General features: G+C 48.1%; 1 protein-coding gene across 1 annotated transcript; it reads right to left on the bottom strand.

The window, feature by feature from the left end:
- Window positions 1-1,142: 1,142 nt before the first annotated feature.
- On the bottom strand, window positions 1,143-23,074 carry LOC115503155 (cadherin-1-like). The gene is given in 12 exon segments (XM_030299200.1): window positions 1,143-1,329; window positions 1,532-1,773; window positions 10,799-10,981; window positions 14,861-14,989; window positions 15,820-15,918; window positions 15,921-16,000; window positions 18,303-18,447; window positions 19,684-19,839; window positions 19,946-20,089; window positions 20,169-20,270; window positions 22,669-22,727; window positions 22,990-23,074. Coding segments are annotated over 12 exon segments (1,611 nt in total).
- Window positions 23,075-23,320: the final 246 nt, after the last annotated feature.

The following is a 23,320-nucleotide window of genomic DNA, read 5'->3' as shown; positions in this document are numbered from 1 at the left end:
GTGAGGAGAAGGGTCCTGGTCCCCATGGCTGGAGGTTGCCCTAAGGGGGAATGAGACAGAGGAGATCAGACCCTACAATTGTGAGCCGCTACAGTTCCTCCAACTTAAACACCGTCCCATGAGGTCTGCTTTCCCCCCCGGGGCCCCTCCCCATGGTCCTATCTCTCACTGGGTGACTGAGCCAGCCTGAAAAGGGGCTGCTTGATCTTACCGTTTATCTCCTCTCTAATCTAACTCTAAACGCAGCTTTGGGGCACCTGGGTGGCTCAGTCGGTTGAGCGTCCGACTTCGGCTCAGGTCATGATCTCGCAGCCTGTGAGTTCGAGCCCCGCATCGGGCTCTGTGCTGATGGCTCAGAGCCTGGAGCCTGCTTCGGATTCTGTGTCTCCCTCTCTCTCTGCCGCTCCCCCGCTCATGCTCTGTCTCTCTCTCTCTCTGTCAAAAATAAATAAAACGTTAAAAAAAAAAATGTAAACGCAGCTTCTGCACGGCGCCCTGAGTACTCACTGGGCCCTTAGCACCACCATTTATGGGTACGGTTTGCCAGGTGCTGGTGGCCACAGGCAACGTGACCTGAGCAGGGTCTTATGAGAGTGTGTGTGTGAGTGTGACAATTCGTGTGAATGTGTATGATGTGTGCGTGTGCACGTATGAGCTTATGAGTCTGCATGGATGTTAGTCTGAGGGAGTGTGCATGAGTGACTGTTTTAATGTGATCTATGTGAATGTGAGTGTGCACATGTGAGTGTGCAAATGGGTATTTGTTGAAGGTGTGTGTGACATGGGCCTGTATGTGTGCACTTTGTCCCTTAGGGTGTCTGGAGGCAGATCCTGCTACTCTCTTCCCAGCGCGGGTGGTGCTGTGCCCACGGTCACCTTTGTTGTAACACAGCAGCCAGGCTGGACCCCCTGAGTGATTTTGCTCGGAAGCCTGGACAGCCTGGCTCAAGCCCCTCCTTGCCCCCTGGGATGCTGGGAGGATCGTTTTCACTCCTCAATCCTGTGTTTTCATCGCAATCTCAATCCTGTGTTTTCAGTAAAACAGGTAAGAGAACACAGTCCCTCCTCGTCAGCTTCTGGGAAAGATGTGTTGAGATAATGTACGCAAGCTCAGCCGCAACGTGGAGCTGGGCGTCAGAGCATCACATCAACAGAGGGATGTGGCCCAAAGATGAAACATCCAAGCCCCTGCCATTGTCTACAGCTATGACAACAGCCGAAAATGTGTGGTTCTCCACGCTGTCCTCGTGCAGACTGGCTCGAGTGGAAATGACGCCTGTTCCTGAGTTGATGTTCAGCTGATGGCTGGGGTCGTGCCCTATCTGGTACCTGAAAGGGATAAACCCTCGTTCTTACAGGGCTGGGGCCATGTGTCCCCCAACCACCCTCCCGGGGCATAATGAGCTACCGGGGGCTGACAAATTTAAGTATTTCCTCCGGCCAGCTCTCCAGGCACGTGGCTGGGTCTCAGCCCTGGGTGCCTTGAGCAGGTCCGAACGGCAGCAAGGCCAAGCCACACCTCCAGTCCTACCTGATTTCCTGAGAGCGGAAGCTGTCTGGGTCCTGGGCCCTGTAGGATGTGATCTCCTGGCCCACACTGATGTCCTTGGGCATTTCCACCATCTGTATCAGGGGTACAAAGACAGGGGCCTCATTCACGTCCAACACGTCCACGGTGACCGTGGCCGTAGAGGTGAAGAGAGATGCCAAGGGCACTGCATCCACCACTGTCACGTAAAGGACGTACTGCTGCGTGGTCTCAAAATCCAAGCCCTGAAGAACATAGCAGAGGGCGGTCAGGGGACTCAGGCACATAGCTTTCCAGGACTTGGCACAGGAGGCCTCCCTTTTGCTGGCCTGCAAGAGCACTCAGGCCCTGGCTTGCTACCCTCTGCCTGTCCTGAGGGAAGGCCACAGCTTGGTATGGCGGGCTGTGTTCCAAAGATGGCCACAGAACATCACCCTTCGCACGTGCTTTCCTGAGCGCATCACCCAGAAGCGGGGCCCACGTCCCCTTCCCGTGAACCCCAGCAGGCTTCCGTCGTGGTTTCTCCTACTGCAGGTTGCCAGTGTCATGCATTCTGACTTCAAGGCTTTGTCATCCAAGATGAGGCACCCCGCCCTTGCTCACTGGAGCGTGAAGTCAGAGAGCCCTGAGGTCACCATGCTATGAGGAAGCTCATGTGAGCCCCCGGCCTCCAGTCCTGGTCACCTCCAGTCCTGGCCACAACTGTGGGAGAGACCCTGACTCAGAATCACTGAGTCTTTCCTGAATTCCTGACCCATGGGGGTAAAAAACTGTTGCATTTTTTAAGCCACTGAGTTGTGTGTGGGGTGATTTGTTATGTAGCAATAGCGGCTGGTAGAAGGAGCAACCAGGAAGCTTCCATTTCTGAACTCGGTAGGCCAGTTCTCATTTCAAAGAACTGTGGTAGAGGTTTCATATCATCATGCACCCCTGGGCTAGTCCTGAGCCAGAACTCCCCGACGGCCACGTGTGTCCAGCCGTGTGAGTGCACTGGGGTAGAAGGCCCAGCCCCTGCCTCAGCGTGGACATCATCCCAGCCACGAATCTCAGAATTCCCTCTGGCCGAGGCTGGCCTGCCCCGAGACCCATTGGCAGGGCAGAAGCGGCCATGACAGGGAGCGCTCTGTGCTGAGCTGGCGCTTGGATACTTCGCACTTAACATAGCAGTGAAGAGGGGGACTGTGGTGAGGGTTTTGGCTTTGCCGCTTACTGTGCAGCCCAAGCAGGTGACCTCACTGCTCTGTACCTCATTTTCCCCATCGTCACCTGTCCATAATTGCAGCACTTCCCTGCTGGAGTGAATACTGAGTGTGTTAGTACATAAACAGCCCGTGGCACTTCTTGGGACCCTGTGTTAGCTCTCTGTTTTATTATCCTGCACAGGGACAACATGGGTGGTGGGCCCTGAGCAGAATTATCTGAAAGAGTCCCCAGATGGTTGGGCCAGGAGTCAGCTGGGATTGGGTCCTCCTGACTTAGGCCTCGGCGCCACCCGCGAGGCGTGTGGTTATTCCCAAGGGGTCGATTTGCCGCCTGCTGGCACAATACTCCGGTTTCATGCAGGTCGACAAATGTTCCGGGGCATGTCCTTGGTGGAGCTCTTGATTGTTAGCCCTTCTGTCCCCCAGCCTTGTCGAGATGCCGCCTTTGGCCTTTTCCATGTTTATTCTAGGCGTCCTGGTGTTTTGGCACAAGGAGCAGTAAGTGACTACTCCCTCCCCAGTCACTCCTCAGCCAAGCAGAAGTTCTTGAGATTGTCCTTCTCCCCCATGACTCCTTACATTCCCTCTTGGTTTTTTTTATTTTAATTTTATTATTATTTTTTAAATTTACAGTCAAATCAGTTAGCATATACTGCAACAATGATTTCGGGAGTAGATTCCTTAGTGCCCTTACCCATTTAGACCATCTCCCCTCCCACAACCCCTCCAGTAGCCCTCTGTTTGTTCTCCATATTTATGAGTCTCTTCTGTTTTGTCCCCCTCCCTGTTTTATATTATTTTTGCTTCCCTTCTCTTATGTTCATCTGTTTTGTCTCTTAAAGTCCTCATATGAGTGAGGTCACATGGTATTTGTCTTTCTCTGACTAATTTCTTAGCATAATACCCTCCAGTTCCATCCATGTAGTTGCAAATGGCAAGATTTCATTCTTTTTGATTGCCGAGTAATACTCCATTGTATATGTATACCACATCTTCTTTATCCATTCATCCATCGATGGACATTTGGGCTCTTTCCATACTTTGGCTATTGTCGATAGTGCTGCTATAAACATTGGGGTGCATATGTCCTTTCGAAACAGCACACCTGTATCCTTTGGATAAATACCTAGTAGTGCAATTGCTGGGTCGTAGGGTAGTTCTATTTTAATTTTTTGAGGAACCTCCATACTGTTTTCCAGAGTGGCTGCACCAGCTTACATTCCCACCAACAGTGCAAAAGAGTTCTTTCTCTGCATCCTTGTCAACATCTGTTGTCGCCTGAGTTGTTAATGTTAGCCATTATGACAGGTGTAAGGAGGTATCTCATTGTGGTTTTGATTTGTATTTCCCTGACAATGAGTGAAGTTGGGCATTTTTTCATGTGTTTGTTGGCCATTTGGGTGTCTTCTTTGGAGAAGTGTCTGTTCATGTCTTTTGCCCATTTCTTCACTGGATTATTTTGGGGGGGGGTGTTGAGTTTGATAAGTTCTTTATAGATTTTGGATACTAACCCTTTATCTGATATGTCGTTTGCAAATATCTTCTATTCTGTCGGTTGACTTTTAGTTTTGCTGATTGTTTCCTTCGCTCTGCAAAAGCTTTTTATTTTGATGGGGTCCCAGTAGTTCATTTTTGCTTAGTTTCCCTTGCCTCTGGAGATGTGTTGAGTAAGAAGTTGCTGCGGCCAAGATCAAAGAGGTTTTTGCCTTCTTTCTCCTCGAGGATTTTGATGGCTTCCTGTCTTACATTTAGGTCTTTCATCCATTTTGAGTTTATTTTTGTGTCTGGTGTAAGAAAGTGGTCCAGATTCATTCTTCTGCATGTCGCTGTCCAGTTTTCCCATCACCGCTTGCTGAAGAGACTGTCTTTATTCCATTGGCTATTCTTTCCTGCTTTGTCAAAGTTAGTTGGCCATACGTTTGTGGGTTCCTTTCTGGGTTCTCTATTCTGTTCCATTGATCTGAGTGTCTGTTCTTGTGCCAGCACCATACTGTCCTGATGATTACAGCTTTGTAATACAGCTTGAAGTCCGGGATTGTGATGCCTCCTGCTTTGGTTTTCTTTTCCAAGGTTGCTTTGGCTATTCGGTGTCTTTTCTGGTTCCATACACATTTTAGGATTATTTGTTGTCACCCTGTGAAGAATGTTGGTGTTATTTTGATAGGGATTGCATTGAATATGTAGATTGCTTTGGGTAGTATCAATATTTTAACAATATTTGCTCTTCCTATTCAGGAGCATGGAATCTTTTTCCATTTTTTTGTGTCTTCTTCAATTTCTTTCATAAGCTTTCTATTGTTTTCAGTGTATAGATTTTTTACCTCTTTGGTTAGATTTATTCCTAGGTGTTTTATGGTTTTGGTGCAATTGTACATGGGATCAATTCCTTGATTTCTCTTTCTGTTGCTTCATTGTTGGTGAATAGGAATGCAACCGCTTTCTGTGTGTTGATTTTATATCCTGCCACTTTGCTGAATTCATGGATCACTTCTAGCAGTTTTTTGGTGGAATCTTTAGGGTTTTCCATATAGAGTACCATGTCATCTGCAAAGAGTGAAAGTTTGACCTCCTCCTGGCCGATTTGGGTGACTTTTATTTCTTTGTGTTGTCTGATTGCAGAGGCTAGGACTTCCAATACTATGTTGAATAACAGTGGGGAGAGTGGACATCCCTGTCTTGTTCCTGACCTTAGGGGGAAAGCTCTCAGTTTTCCCCCATTGAGGATAATATTAGCATTGGGTCGTTCATATATAGCTTTTATGATCTCGAGGTATGATCCTTCTATCCCTACTTTCTTGAGGGTATTTATCCAGAAACGATGCTGTATTTTGTCAAATGCTTTCTCTGCATCTATTGAGAGGATCATGTGATTCTTGTCCTTTCTTTTATTGATGTGATCAATCACATTGATTGTTGTGCGGATATTGAACCAGCCCTGCATCCCACCTATAAATCCCACTTGTTCATGGTGAATAATATTTTTAATGTATTGTTGGGTCTGGTTGGCTAATATCTTGTGGAAGATTTTTGTGTCCAGATTCATCAGGGAAATTGGTCTATAGTTCTCCTCTTTTGTGGGGTCTCTGTCTGGTTTTGGAATCAAACTAATGCTGGCTTCATAGAAAGAGTTTGGAAGTTTTCCTTCCATTGCTATTTTTTGGAACAGCTTCAAGAGAATAGGTGTTAACTCTTCCTTAAATGTTTGTTAGAATTCCCCTGGAATTTCCCCTGGAAAGCCATCCGGCCCTGGGCTCTTGTTCTTTGGGAGATTTTTGATTACTAATTCGATTTCTTTACTGGTTATGGGCCTGTTCAAATTTCCTATTTCTTCCTGTTTCAGTTTTGGTAGTTTATATATTTCTAGGAATTTGTCCATTATTTCCAGATTGCCCATTTTATTGTCGTATAATTTCTCATAATATTCTCTTATTATTGTTTTTATTTCTGCTGTGTTGGTTTGATCTCTCCTCTTTCATTCTTGATTTCATTTATTTGGGTCCTTTCTTTTTTCTTTTTGATCAAACTGGCTAGTGGTTTATCAATTTTGTTAATTCTTTCAAAGAACCAGTTTCTGGTTTCATTTATTTGCTGTTCTTTTCCCAGCTCTTTAAGGTGTAAGGTTAGGTTGTGTATCTGAGATCTTTCTTCCTTCTTTAGGAAGGCCTGGATTGCTATGTACTTCCCTCTTATGACCGCCTTTGCTGTGTCCCAGAGGTTTTGGGTTGTAGTGTTATCATTTTCATTGGCTTCCATATACTTTTTAATTTCCTCTTTAACTTCTTGGTTAGCCCATTCATTCTTTAGTAGGATGTTCTTTAGTCTCCAAGTATTTGTTACCTTTCCAAATTTTTTCTTGCAGTTGATCTCGAGTTTCATAGTGTTGTGGTCAGAAAATATGCATGGTATGATCTCGATCTTTTTGTACTTGATTTGTGTCCCAGTATGTGGTCTATTCTGGAGAATGTTCCATGTGCACTGGAGAAGAACGTATATTCTTCTGCTTTAGGATGAAATGATCTGAATATCTCTGTTAAGTCCATCTGGTCCAGTGTGTCATTCAAAGCCATTGTCTCCTTGTTGATTTTTTGATTAGATAATCCGTCCATTGCTGTGAGTGGGGTGTTGAAGTCTCCTACTATTATGGTATTACTATAGATGAGTTTCTTTATATTTATGATTAATTGATTTATATATTTGGGTGTCTCACATTTGGTGCATAAATGTTTACAATTGTTAGGTCTTCTTGGTGGATAGACCCCTGGATTATGATATAATGCCCTTCTGCATCTCTTGATACAGTCTTTATTTTAAAATCTAGATTGTCTGATATAAGTGTGGCTACTCTGGCTTTCTTTTGTTGACCATTAGCATGATAGATGGTTCTCCATCCCCTTACTTTCAATCTGAAGGTGTCTTTAGGTCTAAAGTGGGTCTCTGGTAAACAGCATATAGATGGATATTGTTTTCTTATCCATTCTGTTACCCTATGTCTTTTGATTGGAGCATTGAGTCCATTGACATTTAGAGTGAGTACTGAAAGATATGAATTTATTGCCATGATGTTGCTTGTAGAGTTGGAGTTTCTGATGGTGTTCTCTGGTCCTTTCTAATCTTTGTTGCTTTTGGTATTTATTTATTTATTTATTTAATATTTTCATCTTTTCTCCTCTGAGAGAGTCCCCCTTAAATTTTCTTTCAGGGCTGGTTTAGTGGTCACAAACTCCTTTAATTTTTGTTTGGGAAACTTTTTATCTCTTCTTCTATTTTGAATGACAGCCTTGCTGGATAAAGAATTCTTGGCTGCATATTTTTCTAATTCAGCACATTAAATATATCCTGCCACTCCTCTCTGGCCTGCCAAGTTTTGTCAAAAGGTCTGCCGCAAACCTGATCTGTCTTCCCTTGTAGGTTAAGGACTTTTTTTCCCTTGCTGCTTTCATGATTCTCTCCTTGCCTGGTATTTTGTGAATTTAACTATGATACACCTTGTTGATGGTCGGTTTTTGTTGAATTTAAAGGGAGTCCTCTGTGCTTCCTGGATTTTGATGTCTGTGTCTTTCCCCAGGTTAGGAAAGTTTTCTTTTATGATTTGCTCACATAACCCTTGTACCCCTCTCTCTCTCTCTTCCTCTTCTGGGACCCCTATGATTCTGATGTTGTTCCTTTTTAATGAGTCACTGGTTTCTCTAATTCTTAAATCGTGCTCTTTTGCCTTAATCTCCCTCTTTTTTTCTGCTTCATTATTCTGCATAAGTTTGTCTCTGTATCGCTGATTCTCCATCCTTGCTGCCGCTGCATCCATCCGTGATTGCAGCTCAGTTATAGCATTTTTTATTTCATCCTGACTAGTTTTTACTTCTTTTATCTCCGCAGAAAGTGATTCTAATCTATTTTCAACTCCAGCTAGTATTCTTATTATCATGATTCTAAATTCTGGTTCAGACATCTTGCTTGTATCTGTATTGGTTAAATCTCTGGCTGTCATTTCTTCGTGCTCTTTCTTTTGGAGTGAATTCCTTTGTTTCATCATTTTGAAGGGAGAAAAGGAATTAATGAGGTAGAAAAAATTAAAATTAAAAAAATAAAATTAAAAAATTACACACACACACACACACACACACACACACAAAATCGAATACGTGATGCTAGATCCTAGGTGTGTTTTGATTGTTGAAAGTGGCTTGATAGGTTAGATAAAAAAGGTGGGAAAAAAAGGAAATCATTTGAAAACTTGAAAAAATGAATACACTGAAGTAGACTAAAATGAAATGATGGAAGTAAAATAGAATTTGAAAAAAATTTACACAAAAGTAAAGAATATAGTAGAAAAAATTAAAGAAAAATATTTTTAATAAAAATTGAAAATAAAAATGAATTTTTTCCCTTTCTGTTTTCAAGAAAAAGAAACAAAAAAGAGAAGAAAAAAGAAAATTGAATAGATGGACCTGCTAACAGATTGAAATAAGACTGAAATTACTTCGTTTTCCTGTAGAAGGCAGACTATGAAGCGCTTTATAGTCCATAAACCAAGCCGGTGGTGAGTCTTGTGTTCCTGAAGAGCGAAGTTGGCCCAGTTGGGCGGGGCTCGCTGTAACAGCTCCGCTCTCCACTAGATGGCGCTGCTAGCCTACTGGGGTGGAGTGTTGCAGGTAGGTGCGAATGCGCATGTGTGGGAGTGGTGAAAATAGCGCCGCCCAGCTATCCAGCCTGTTCTCCCAGATCGGCAATCGCGCACCGGTCCTCTGTCTTCAGCTCTCATCCACTCCCTGCTTTTTCACTCTCCGTGACCAGGCCCCAGTCCGTAACTCTCTCCTGAGTTTTGTCTTAGACGCGGCTGTTTTCCCTGGCCCCTTATTTCCGAAAGATTGCGGCTTTGACCCGTTCCGCCCCTCTGCGGGAGGGTCTCACCGAGCAATGGCCGAATGAGCAATGGCCGAATGTCGGCTGCACCCAGGAGCTTCTGCTGGAGCCCGCTGTTGCCGGTACCCCGAGACTGCGGCCAGGTGCCAGGCCGCCCCCCAAAAAGTTCGCGAGACAGTGTAGCAGCAGTGTTTTAGGGACCATGGGAAATCACAACACACATGTGGCACCAGGCTTCACCCTTACTGACCTTGTTCCAGCACCAGCGAATGTGGCCGTTCTCTGGGGTCTTCTGCGACCAGGTGGCCTCAACAGTCTCTACCAAATGTTCTTCCAGCAGGGGAACCACTTTTTCCCGTGTGGCCCAAGAACCTCCCGGACTCCACTCTGCTCCTGGGGATTCACACTTCGGACCCGAGCACCACCAGGTATGGAGCTGTGGAGTTTCAGACTCTGCATTCCCCTTGGTTACAGTCTTAATGGAATTTAAACCCTCGCCTTTCTCCTTGTTTAGTTCAGTCCCTGCGGCTGTTTCTAATTTTCCGCTTTCTCTCCAGCTGCTTTTGGGGAAGGGTGCTTTTCCCGTATTCTCCCCCCTCCCCAGTCTCCGTCCTCTCTCTGCCCGCAGAAGCACCTCCCTTCCCGCGGTTTCTCTCTCCCCCAGTTCAGCTCTCCGCGCCGCATCCCTGCTGAATTCTGTGGTTCAGGTTGTGCAGATTGTTGTGTTAGTCCTCCAATCAGTTTTCTAGGTGTGCAGGATGGTTTAGTGTTGGTCTGGCTGTATTTCATGCATGCGAGACACACAAAAAACTTCCATGCTGTGCCGCCATCTTGGCTCCCTCCCTCCCCTTCTTGTTTTTGTTTGTTTGTTTGTTTTTGTTTATTTTTTTATGTTTGAGAGAGAGAGCGCGAGAGCGAGTGCATGGATGTGCATGTGCGCATAAGCGGGGAAAGGGCAGAAAGAGAGAGGGAGAGAGAGAATCCCAAACAGGCTCAGGACTGCCAGCAAGGAGCCCAACGTGGGGCTTGAACTCTCCAACCATGAGATCATGACCTGAGCCGAGATCAAGAGTCTGACACTTAACGGACTGAGCCGCCCAGTGGCCTATCTTTTTGTTTCTCTCTCTCTTTTTGATAGTTTATCTTCAGTTTATCCGGGGGAATGGGGAGTAGATGGTTCCAGGCCCCTGTGCCCACTCTGAAGACCACTGTGGCTCAGGGGACCTGGCTTCCTGCCTCTAGGGGTAAAGCAACAGTTCTAAGCATGAGGGAAGGGAGACAAATGTCTCAGATGAGACGACTGCTTAGGCATTGCTCACAATGACTCTGGAGGCCTGAACCCTCTATTCTTGAGCCTCCTGTTCTCTCCCCACTTCCTGTCCCACTCACCCCTTCTCAGTGCTCCTGGGGCCCCTCCCACTTTTGGAGGAACCCAAATGAAGACCCCTGTCCCAGTTTAGCTCTCTGAAAACATCCCAGGTTAGTGTTTTTCTGGGAAAAAGCTGTTAATTAGGCAGCATTTCTGAGGTCCAGGGTGATGGCACGGCTGTTTTGACGCAAGGACCGGGGGGGGACCCCATCGCAGTAGAAGGCCCCCACTGGGAAACTGCCTTCCTGGTGTGAGGAGTGTGGTGTCTGCTCCTGTCTTGGTTCAGGGTGGACAGAGCCAATCGATCATGGCGGCCACCTCCTTAGAACTCACACCTACCTTGGCTGTTTTCAAAAGGCCGTTGTTGGTCTCCGGGTCCATGGTGACAGTGTAGAGGCCTGCTCTGTCATTCAGGATGGAAAACACTGCCTTCCCTGCTGGAGAGCCTGGGGCATCTTCTCTCTTCACCTTCAGTCTCAGTATCCCTGCATCCACCTTGTTTTCAAACACCTGGCCCGTGTACTGCAAGAGAAGGACACAGACCCTCATTCCTGACATCCTGTGTGGGGACCTGGGAAGCAGCCTGTGGCAGCCTCAAGGGATCTTCAGCAGGATGGGCCATGGTAGAAGGGTCTTTTCTTTCTTTTTTTTTTTTTTTTTTAATTTTTTTTTTTCAACGTTTATTTATTTTTGGGACAGAGAGAGACAGAGCATGAACGGGGGAGGGGCAGAGAGAGAGGGAGACACAGAATCGGAAACCAGGCTCCAGGCTCTGAGCCATCAGCCCAGAGCCCGACGCGGGGCTCGAACTCACGGACCGCGAGATCGTGACCTGGCTGAAGTCGGACGCTTAACCGACTGCGCCACCCAGGCGCCCCATAGAAGGGTCTTTTCTTGAAGCAGGTGTCTGTTGGCCTGAGCGACAGTGAGGGGCACCTGCAAAGGCCCTGCTCAGTACCCTGGATGTGTGCGTCAGCGGTGGGGCTTCCAACAGCTCAGTGTCTGCGTTCACTCTGTGCCAAAGGGACGGGAAAGGTGAAACCGTGTCTCCTAGCTCCTGAAGCTTGGATCCCAAAGTGTGCATCAGCCGAGGAGGATATGTCCCCATGGCCAAGTGCAGCCATTCCGGGCTCTGTTCTCAGGTTGCAGCCACCGTGAGAAGCTCCTCAGATCCCAGCTGAGGCCATTAGCCCCGCAAGCTCAGGAGCCAAGCGAGAAGTTGGACCTAGAGTGGCTCCTCCAGCCTGTCCCCCGCACCTCGCTGTCAGGTCCCTTCCGACTCAGTCTCCGTGGGAACAAGTGTCTCTGTCTTACATCTTGCACACGAGACTGTTAGGAGGGCTCTGCTGGAACACCTTCCAGGCTCAGGTGTGACCCTGACTCCAGCCCTAGTCACCTTGGGAGGGACGCTGGGTTTATTGCCCAGGACTCTGTGGATGATATGGTAACGTCTACAACTGTCTCTGCATTTCGGTTATAGGGAATTCAGGCATGTGAGTCTCTGCTGTTCTCTGTCTCTTTGTATCCTGGCGTACCTGTCTTGGGAACAAAGGACAGAGAAGGATGGGCTTCCTAATTGTAGCATGTCCAGCAATGGGTTCAAAAGAATTAACTCAATTATTTTTCGGATACATCTTCCAGAGTAGAGACAGTGTGCTCTCTGAGGTCAGACTGGTTCCAATTCCAGCCCATGAATGAATTCCTATTAGCACCTTCCTGTACGTTATTTACTGTGGTCCTCATATACCCCCAGAGGACAAAATCACTGCCCCCCCCCCCTTTCCATAGATGATAAACACAGGGAGGTCAGACAACTTCTTCTCCATTCAACAAGGCTAACTGATCTGTATTGCTGTCAGGGTAGCACCAGTGGGAGCAGACAGACCCTAATCTGTACAGCAGTTTAGGAGACCAGGGCTACTATCACCTCTGATTTTGGGGAGGGGCACAGAAACACTAAGGTCACAGCTACAGGACTGAGAAGGGGATGCTTGGGACCTAAATCCAAGGCCCACCGCCTTGAGCACATCCCTGGACTTTATGCCAAGGGTCTGGCCCATCTCCCCTGAGAGAAAGCAGCTCAGAGCCTGGGGCTCTAGACACCCAGGTGACCACCCTGTCACCATTCCCAGTGGCCTGAGCAGGGCCAGCCCATGGAATCCAGACCCCATGTCCCTGGGCTTAAGCCAGGTGACCACCAAACAGGTAGGCCTTGGTTAAACCCCTCAAGGCCTGCAGGCTTTGCCTGGAACCTTCCTCATGACTCTCCTATGGCATTGGGCTGCTTAAGAGTGGGCAAGGGGGTCCAGCCTAATGGGGTCAGTGCCAGTTATTCTGTTATTCTCACTGTGTGATGCCCTGCTCTGTAATCCCTGCTACCTAAACAAATTCCAGCCAGGGGTGGCCGCATACCACATTCTGGCTGGTGAGGTCAAAGTGCAAGTCTACCTGGTGGAGGTTATGGTAAAAAGACACCCGGCATGGCTCTTGATCTCTTCCCTCCCTCTTCTAACTGGGTCAGTGGTCTGGTGTAGCAGCCACCATGAAGACAAAACTCACAAGCTAAGGAAGATGGAACAAAAAGAAGGAATCTGTGTCCCTGTGTTGCCGCTTGGTGTGCCCGGAAGCTGGGGCCTTCTGTGTCTGGATTGTGTTACATAGAGCAATAAACCCGTCATGGTTTTAAGCCAGTCCTGTTGACTTTTCTGGGTGTGTAGATAAAAGGATGTCTGCCTCAGGAGGTTGAAATCATGCAGGTAAAATGTGTAGACATAAACTGCTCAGTAACTTGGAACTGACGGTTGTTCTTGGTTGGTCTGCACCCTGAGCAGGTACAGATACCTCTGTTTCCCAGTGAGACACTACTGGTGTGACTGCTGCCTGAGTTAGCACTGAGAGCTGGGAGGTTCCTGCCCTACCCTGAGCCACTGGAGACGCCCACATGGGACTGCCCACTGGGGCCCCACTGAGACACTGCCCTTATCACAGGAAGGATGCCTGTGCCCTGCCCCCGGCTCCACACCCTGTCTAGAGAGTCCTCTCAGGCCATTGCGATGGGGATTTGTGGCTGGAACGCAGAGACTTTGATTCCATTCCAATTGTTGCCTCAACTGAGAATACATAAAGGCACCTGGGACCTTCCTTCCTTGAGGAAATATCGAGGCAGCATCGCTAGGTGCACTGACGTGACACAAAGTGGCAAGAGGAAGGGACAGTCCTAAAGACCTGAACGAGTACAACAATCAAGATGGTGAGATGAGCTGAGAGTGAGCTTTGGCAGGGGGTGGCAGGCAATGGGTTTGAGTGTGGTCTTCTCCGAGGAGGAGGGAAGTGCTGAGACAAGGGCATGACTGGCATGTTGAAAGACCAGCAAGGAAGCTCAAAGGCCGGAGCTCAGGGAGGGCCAGTTGAGTAGTGAGGCCAGGGGGATGGGCAGGGGCTTGAGGGCCACAGGAAGGTCATGTGTCCCCTGGGAGAATTTCATCTCCCAAAGACCCGGAGTTTTTGTCTGTGTCATCACAGATGTCCCCATGCCTGGGACAGGACCTGGCCACAAGTAGGTACGAAGTAAATGTCCAATGGTTGAAGAGATAGAATGACTACGCAAATATGCACAGACAGAGTCAGGCTGCAGAGTGAGAATTAAACAGATGTATAAAGATGAGACAGTGTGAGGGAGAGGGACAGACAGACAGACAAGGTGACTTGGATTCCTAGGGGTTTCCAGACACTGTTTTCTAGCCCTCATAAGGCTCAGCTGCCCCCAAGCCTGTCTGTCCCCCACTCTGTTTCTTTACAATAAACTCCTTCTATCCTTTTGCTCATCCAAGTGTCCTGTACCGCACGTCCTCAAAGAATCCCTGTGTCAGTTCCTGCCACCTGGGCCCGAGGTCTCTTTATTCTTAACCAGTGGGATGGGGCTCCCCGTGAACGATTGTGCCCCTAGGACAATGACATCTTGCCTGTGTCATGGACTCTGTCTTTCACACTCATCTGCCCATCTGAGTCACCACCTGGCCCAGAGCAAGCAGCCCTTTCCCTGGGACAGGGAGAGTTTCACCTTGGCTCACCACTCAAAGAAGCAAACTTTGGTGAATTCAGATCATCCCCTCCCAATACTGACCCATATACTGACAGTTTCCTGGATTGGGGTCTGATCAATATATTCCCATTCCCAGCACTACACCTGGGAGTCCTGGGTCTCCTTCCGTTATGTGTGCAACACTTATGGGGGCGGGGGATGCTTGTATTTTCCTATTTTCATCAGAGAATGTGGTCCAGAGCGTTCTCAAACACAGCCAGGCTGAGGCTTGAATCATGACACTGCCTGTCAACACAGTGACACATAATCCACTGTAGAACATAGGTCACGAGACATCCATTGACTTTGGCTGGACTTACCAAAGTTGGGCTGAAGCCGGGAGGGTTAGCATTGCTGTGGGTGACTGTGGTCACAGCTGTCCCTGTAGAACTTAAGCCTTCACCTTGGAGGTCAGCAGCTTGAATTGTCAGGGTGTATACGGAAGCGATCTGCAGACAAGCAGGGGCAGTCAGCACTGGGGATGATAGACGCAGGTTTGGCTCATGTACCCAGTGGCACCCAGAGAGTAAATGTGGAATGCCTGAGGCAGCAAACCTGGTGGACCCTCCCTTCCAGTAAATGACTGGCTCCCGGGAGCGACGGTCCTGTCAGGCTCTCAAGGAGAGGCTGACATGCTGCCCCGTACCTCAGCTTTCACCTTGGCTCACCACTCGGAGAAGTCAACTTTGGTAAATTCGGACCATCCTCTCTCAAAACTGACCCAGGAGGAAAGTTTCCTGGATTGGGATTTGATCAATATATTCCCACTCCCAGCACTACACCTGGGAGTCCTGGGTCCCCTTCAGTTATGTGTGCAACACTTATGGGGGCGGGGGATGCTTGTATTTTTCTATTTTCACCAGAGAATGTGGTCTGAATCCCTGGGAGACAGAATCATTTCATTTCGTCAGTTACAGGAATTGTCTTGTGGCTCACATTTCTAATTCACCCCAGTGATACCTTAGGGCTTGCTATATGCCCAGGGCTCAAAGTCAGCCAGGCGGGAGGGGGGGGGGGCATCAGCGGGAACCCTGTCTGTGGCAGATAGATGCCTCTTCTGATTGGTTGGTTCATGGTCTAACAGTCAGGAGTCTCTTTTGATTGGTTGAGTGCCTATTCTGACTGGCTGGGAACCTGTTCTGATTGGCTGGTGTCTGCTCCGATTGGCTCACGTTTGTTCTGATTAGTCAGTGTTTGTTCTGACTTGTGCCCGAGCCTTACCAGCTGGGACAAATGTACATTTAACTGCACCACCCGGTAGCCCCTCTTGACCCCTGACCTGTTGGTCCAACCCAGAAGTGAGCACAGCGATGATTCCTGTGTCCTGGTTGATGGTGAGCATGTTGGGGTGAGGCACCGAGGGGTCTTGGCTGAGGTCTTGGCCGAGGGGTCAATGGCCGCATTGTAGGTGTTCTCATGGTCATCTGCGTCCGTTGCTGTGATTTGCATCACGGAGGTTCCTGCAAGGACAAAGGGGAGAAGAGTTGATGATCTCAACAGCTAACAACTGGCAGGGCAATACAAATTAACACAGAAATCTAAAATTAAATGTGTTCTTTTTTTGGTCTATTCACTATACAGGTGACAAAAGTACTTATCAAGTGGTATAAGTTCTAGTTCAAATAATTCACCAAATTATTATAATAATTTACAAATGATTTGTTTACTTTTTCCAGAAATCTTTAGGGCGTCCTTTAAAATTTTTTTTAGTTATTTTTCTTTTTAAAGATGTATTTATTTATTTAAGTAATCTCTACACCCAACATGGCTGTGGGTGAGTGTGGGGCTTGAACTCAAGACCCCAACCGAGAACAAGAGTCGCTCATTCCGCTGACTGAGCCAGCCAGGTGCCCCAGGGCATCTTTTAAAAAATGTATTTTATTTTATTTTCTAAGTTTTTATTTCAATTCCAGTTAGGGGCGCCTGGGTGGCTCAGTCGGTGAAGCGTCAGACTTCGGCTCAGGTCATGATCTCGCTGTTTGTGAGTTCGAGCCCCGCGTCAGGCTCTGCGCTGACAGCTCGGAGCCTGGAGCCTGCAGCCTGCTTCGGATTCTGTGTCTCCCTCTCTCTCTCTGCCCCTCCCCGATTTGTGCTCTGTTTCTCTCGGTCTATCAATCAATCAATCAATCAATAAATAAATGTAATAAAAAAAATTTAACAAAAATAAATTCCAGTTAGTTAAAATACAGTGTAGTATTAGTTTCAAGTGTACAATATAGTCATTCAAAAATTCCACACCTCCCCTGGTACTTATCTGGACAAGTGCAGTCCTTAATCCCCGTCACCTATTTAACCCATCCCCCACCCCGCTCCCCTCTGGTAACCATCAGTGTGTTCTCTGTAGTTAAGTCTGTTTCTTGGTTTGCCTCCCTCTCTCTTTTGTCTTTAGGGCATCTTTTGACATGGCTGTCGCTGTGGGATCTTGTCCCTCATTAACATGATACTTCAGGGTGCTGAGATGTTATTAGGTGCTCAAGGGGAGGGTCAGGTGACCATTTCATGTCTCATCTTTCCAGCTGTTCTACTGATCTCAGGCCTCTTGTGTCATTCTTCCTTCCCTGCCATTGTCAGCGGAGTCCCGTCTGGCCACTGGCCACACATCTGAGCTAGAGCCAAGCACGTAAGCCAGGTGGAGGGAAGTGGTGAGAGAGTGGACAAAGGCAGGTGGGGGCAGTGTGTCATGGTAGCTAGAACCAAGCCTCTAGAGTTTGGTCCGCTGAGAGAACCTGAAACAGACCTGTCCCCTACGTGGGTGATCAGGAGACAGCTAGTGCTGGCCAGTGAGCCATGATTTGTGGTAGGGCCAAAGGCAGCACGAAGATAGAAAATACAGAGAAGAGGAGGAAGAAAGCATTAGTGGCTGTGATGGCAGGCCAGAAGGGAGAAGAAAGCATCCATCATAATGTCATTTCACATGAAACACCCTGTGATTTTTCGGCTTCATTTATCTTCAGTCCGAGAGAATGAGGACCTCAACATCCATTCCCAAAATGTCCGTTTGGGAGTTGTGAGCATGTGGTCCTGTCAGTGTTGCCTGTGATGCCGTCATGGGATCCACAGGTTTAGTGTCATGTCTGGAAGTGTAACAACAGCTCCTCGATGTGTAAGTAAGAGCCTGTTGAAACCAGAGTGGCCCCCTAATCAAGAATAATCAGTCAGATTCGTGTTTGTAGGAGCATGTATGAGGAAATATGTAGGGAGAAATGGAAACTGACGCAGAAAGGGTGTGTCGAGGGAGCTAGGAAGTGAGAACGGCCACAAGGGGAGGAGGGTCTGCCAGTGGCACCAGTTACAGAGATGCAGAGACCAGCAAATGCAGACAGGACATAGAGACAGAATTGAGGCAACCAGTGAGCATCACCTGGACAGTAGCAGACCCATGATTCCTGGACTTCCTTGGCCCCAAAAGGACCTTCTTGCTTTGTGGTCCCTGTTGGCCCCTCTTCGTGGGATCCTTTCCACCTGTAGCCCTCCCCAGTCCCGACTTTTTTGAGCAAGCCTCAGAGGGTTTCTATTGCTTGAAACCCCACCCTAAAAAAATAAAAAAATAAAAAAAAGAAGAAAGAAAGAAAGAAGAACAAGTCATTGCAGCCCTTGATCTGTCCCTTCCAATCTCCAAGTAGAAACTTTCCATGCACTGGAGCCCAGGGTGTGGATTCGTAAGATCTCCTCTGGTTTTTGCACTTTAGTTTCCCAGATTCTTTGTATCTCCCCTGATTTTACTGCCATGTGTCACTAAAGCCCTCCATTGTTCAAATTAACCTGGGTGGGCTCTTTCCATCACAGACGCCTCAAAGACCACCCGGGTGAATTCAGGCGTGTTGTCATTCGGGCCTACCACTGTGATCACAGTCTCCGTAGGCTCTTCCACAGCATTCCCAGTCGAAGACGCAGCATGAAAGAAAAGCTGAAAAGCAATAAAGGTGCAGAAGAGGCCCGCCAGTGGGCATCTGTCCCACAGAAGGCCCGTTGCAGTGAGAAGCCACTTTCTTTGTCTCATGTTTCAGTTACCTGGGAGTCTGAGAAAACAGGACTTATTCCAACCTCGTTAATGTTAGTAAGGGTTGCATCTGTTGTCTCCTCAGTGTCTTCTGGTGTGATGCTCAGGGTCGAGTGCTAGCTGTCAGCTTGCCCACCTCTTCCCTTTTCCCTAGAAATTGGCTCAGCCACGCACATTGCCTCCCACGCAGCTGGATGTGACCGTGTGACCACGTTCTCATGGTGGGATCATGAGGACTGAGGGCTCTGATTTCTGCAGCACTTGTCTTTGTCCTTCTCAGGTGTGGAAGGTGGACCTGATGGGGAACTCACTTAGACTCTGTGAATGAGGGCAATGACCTTGGGAGGAGAGCAAATTGAGGCTCTATTTGGGTCTTGGTTTCCCTCAGAGGGGTATGGTGGAGAGTCTGCCGGACAAGACACCCCAGAGAGCTGTATTTAAGGGATGCTCAGCTGACATGCATTGAGAATTTACCCAGGACCAGTCGTTGTTCAAAGTGCTTTACATATATTAACCCAACAGCAAAGGGGGTTACTGAGGGGGTCACTACCACAGCCAGGGCTACAAAGTAAAGAAGCGTCAGAGCTGGGGTCTCACCATGAGTTGTTTCGCTCTGGATCCTACACTCTTAACATTTGGAGATTGTCTAGAATGTTCCAATCTAGAGTCACACAATGCGCTCATTCTCTCTGCTCAGCCCTGTCTGGCCACTTTCTCTCCCCCTGCTGCACCTTTGTCTTTGCTGCAAGAGTCCTGTCTTTTTCCCCTCTAGAATGGGACTCTTCATTATGCGTCTTTGTAGCTAACAGCAGTGGCAGAAACTATAACAACAGTCTGCATCTCCCCCCAGTATCGCTGTCTTCCCTGAGCTCGGAAGCTCGCATCTCACAGCCTCCTCACCTTAGTGAGTCTTGGAACTTGTCCACAGCTGCAGAGCTGGTTCTTAGGTTACAAATCCCAGATCTGTACCCCAGCTCTGCTCTGCTCTACCCTCTTAACCCTCCTGTGTGGTACCTGGAATATAACAGATGCTCAAAACATGTTCCATAAGTAACTTCAAAAATTCAGTGGCTGTTTGAAATGTTTAGCAAATGAGATGGCTGCCAGTGCTCCGGCCCCTACGGCCATATAGGAGACGCTCGCAACATAGTGGGACTCCTGCTCTCTGTCCAAGGGCATCGTTACCTTTAGCCATCCTGTTTCTCTGTCCATTATAAACACACCACAAGGAGGTTTGTCAGCCCCCATGCCAGTGATGCTGTAGAAAACCTGGATTTTCTTGCCTTTGTCAGATTTGACCTGAAGACAACGCAGAAGCAGAAAAGCAAAAAAGGACCCCAGTCAGGTATGAATCTGTCTCCATAGGGAACCCTAGAACGAAACCAGAGTCCTCCCTTTGCAATACCTGAGCCACCATTTTTGGGAATGGGCCTTTTTCATTCTCTCTGATGGGGATGGGAGGGATAACCCAGTCTCTCTTCTGCCTTCTGAGACCGTAGTGGGCATGAGGGAACATCAGCACCTCCGTCTGGTGCCCAGAGAGAGTACCCTAAACGGACAGGGGGTGAGGGACCACAGCACAGGCTTAACCGTTCAACGAAGCCGGCTCTTGTAAACACCCCACTGACCTGCTGGAGGGTCTTGTCGCCGCGTAGATCTTTCACCACCAACCCCAGCTTCTGAGGTATCTCGGGAGACCCCTCACTAAAAGGCATCCACTGGGCAAGAAGCTGCGAAGCCATTGATGAAGCAGGTTCAGAACACAGGGGACGGTCTTCAGGACAATGCCTGTGGTCCAGCCTGGGTGTCACTACTCGTTGTCTTGTTTCTTCCCAGAAAACAATGGCTTCCGCCTCCACATGGTCTCCAGGCTTTCCCAACACCGTCCTGTGGACAGGAAGGCTGAGAGGGGTGCTCTGAGACATCATGGGAGGGGTTAGGTGGAGTGAACGTATTCTTCCTAAACCCATGAGATCAGAGAACTTTCTTGAGGACTGAATACAGTGCATGTTTCAGTCTATACCAAAACTAGGCTAAACTCTGGTATACAAACTCTTTTTGGAAACACCTTTCACGTCCACCGACAGGGTGTTGGTTCAACCACAGCCCAATCCCGGACATGACGTAACAGTGAAAACTGCAAGCAAGGTGTTCAGGATATTTTGTGAAGGGAAACAGGCAGGTGAGAAAGTTAGATAAAGTAAGATAAAGAAAGTAAGATAGGGGCTCTGGAGGGTTTGGAAAAGAAAAACGTGCAAATATCCAAGCGTGCGTGCAGTTGTTTTTGTTCGATGAACAGAAAAGCTGTAACTTGCTGTATTAATTGATATTCCCTCTGAAAAATGAAATTATTTACTGGGTGGTTTTTATTTTCAGTATTTTCTTAACTTTTATTTATTTTATTTTATTTACTTATTTTTTTAAAAAAATCTTTATTTATTTGTATGCACAGGGGAGAGGCAGAGAGAGAGAAAGGGAGACATAGAATCCAAAGCAGACTCCAGGCTCCGAGCTGTCAGCACAGAGTCTAATGCAGGGCTCGAACCCACAAACTGCGAGATCATGACCTGGGTGGAAGTCGGATGCTTAACCGACTGAGCCACCCAGGCGCCCCGTATTTACTTATTTTTTAATGTTTATTTGTGTGTGTGAGAGAGAGGCAGGGGAGGGGCAGAGAGAAAGCGGGGACAGAGGATCCGAAGCAGGCTCTGTGCTGACAGGAGCGAGCCCGAGCTCCATGTGGGGCTCAGACTCAGGAACTGCTAGATCCATGACCTGAGCTGAAGTCGGATGCTCAACCAACTGAGCTACTCACGTGCCCCATTATGTTTAAAGATTTTATTTTATCTTTAATTTTTTTTGGTTTATTTATTTTTGAGAGAGAGGGAGAGAGTGTGAGTGCGGGAAGGGCAGAGAGAGAGGGAGACACAGAATCTGAAGCAGGCTCCAGGCTCTGAGCTGTCAGCACAGAGCCCGACGCGGGGCTCGAACTTGTGAACCGCGAGATCACGACCTGGGCTGAAGTCAGATGCTTAACCAACTGAGCCACCCAGACGCCCCTAAAGATTTTATTTTTAAGTAATCTCCACACCCAAAGTGGGGCTCAAACTCAGGACTCAAGAGTCACATTTACTACCGATTGAGCCAGCTAGGCATCCCTGTGTTTTCTTAACTTTAAAAATCATAGCCACTGCATATTTTCAGAAAAAAACAACCAAGTTGTTGCTGTGAAGTATGAGAGCAGGGCACCTGGGTGGCTCAGTTGGTTAAGCGTCCGACTTTGGCTTGGGTCATGATCTCGAGGTTCCGTGAGTTCGGGCCCTGCATCAGGCTCTGTGCTGGCAGTTCTGAGCCTGGAGCCTGATTAGGATTCCCTGTCTCCCTTTTTCTCTCTGCCCCTCCCCTGCTTGCACTCTGTCTCTCTCTCTCAAAAAATAAATAAACATTAAGTTTTTTTTTTAAAGTATGAGAGCTTGCAAAATAAAATCTTTTTTTTTTTTCCAACGTTTATTTATTTTTTTTGGGACAGAGAGAGACAGAGCATGAACGTGGGAGGGGCAGAGAGAGAGGGAGACACAGAATCGGAAACAGGCTCCAGGCTCTGAGCCATCAGCCCAGAGCCTGACGCGGGGCTCGAACTCACGGACCGCGAGATCGCGACCTGGCTGAAGTCGGACGCCCAACCGACTGCGCCACCCAGGCGCCCCGCAAAATAAGATCTTAAAGTGCATGTATCAAAATGTTACAGGATTTTTCTCTGGGTGATGAGATTAATAGCCTCTTATAAAAAAGTATCTTAAAAAACTGTCTTTAGTAAATTTTAAGCAGTTTAATAATCTTTGAGGACAGCATCTGTGGGTGACATTATTCCACAGTGATAGGTCTTGTTTCAGATACTGGCTGGGTAATAGGACTGGGGCCAGATGGAGTGGAGTCTGAGAATCGAAGACCAATTTAGTAAGTTTCAGATAAGCTTACTCTCCTGTGTTGCTTGGCTTCTGGTTAGGCTTGTCCTCACCCCAGATGTGGAGAGCGTTCTGCGGTTCTGGGTTCTTTGTCAACTGTCCTGGTGAGTGATGCCCTCACCTGCCCAGCTATTGTTCCCAAAGAAGCCGGTAATGTCCCTACCTGGATGGCAGACAAGCAGAGCAGAAAGCAGGTGGGGCCAGCCATAGCTGTGGTACGTGCTGTGGTCACAGAGTGGTGTGGGCCAGAGGCCGCTGGCCACACCGTTCTGTTGCCTCAGCTGCTGACATCCTGTGGCCCAAGGACTATTGACCTACGCGTCCATGGCGATCACAGTGTCAGGGGGAGGTGCTGGGAAGCCAGCAGGTGCAGAGGCCCACCAGGTGTCACAGGAACAGGACAGTGGCCTCGGCTAAGGGCTTCCCCGCTGTCTACCAGGGAACAGAGACTTGGAATCCAGTGGATGTCAGTTAGCAGTCATACCTCTGAGCCTCCTCGTCAAAATGAGGATGATGGCCGCCGGCAGCTGGCGGTTGGGCAGGAGGGGGAAATTAACACTTAGCTTCATTGCACGAGGTGATCTGGGACCTCGTGAAATAGTGAGAGCAAGGCCGAAGCCACTTTGGGCGTCATACGCCGTAATTTTCACAGCACAGGTCAACCCTGTTCTGTGAAGGTGGGAGTGCACGAAGGTGTGGTAATGAGAGGTAGGTTTTGGGGGGCCATCTTGCAGGCTGGTGGCCACACTGGCAATGAGGTTTTGCTGAAGGGGAGGAAGAAGGAACAGTCCTGTCCTCATCTTGAAGTGATCAGC

This window comes from Lynx canadensis, chromosome E2 (genome assembly GCF_007474595.2).
Source record: "Lynx canadensis isolate LIC74 chromosome E2, mLynCan4.pri.v2, whole genome shotgun sequence".
NCBI classification, from domain to species: Eukaryota; Metazoa; Chordata; class Mammalia; order Carnivora; family Felidae; genus Lynx; species Lynx canadensis.
This window is presented reverse-complemented; position numbering and strand designations above follow the sequence as displayed.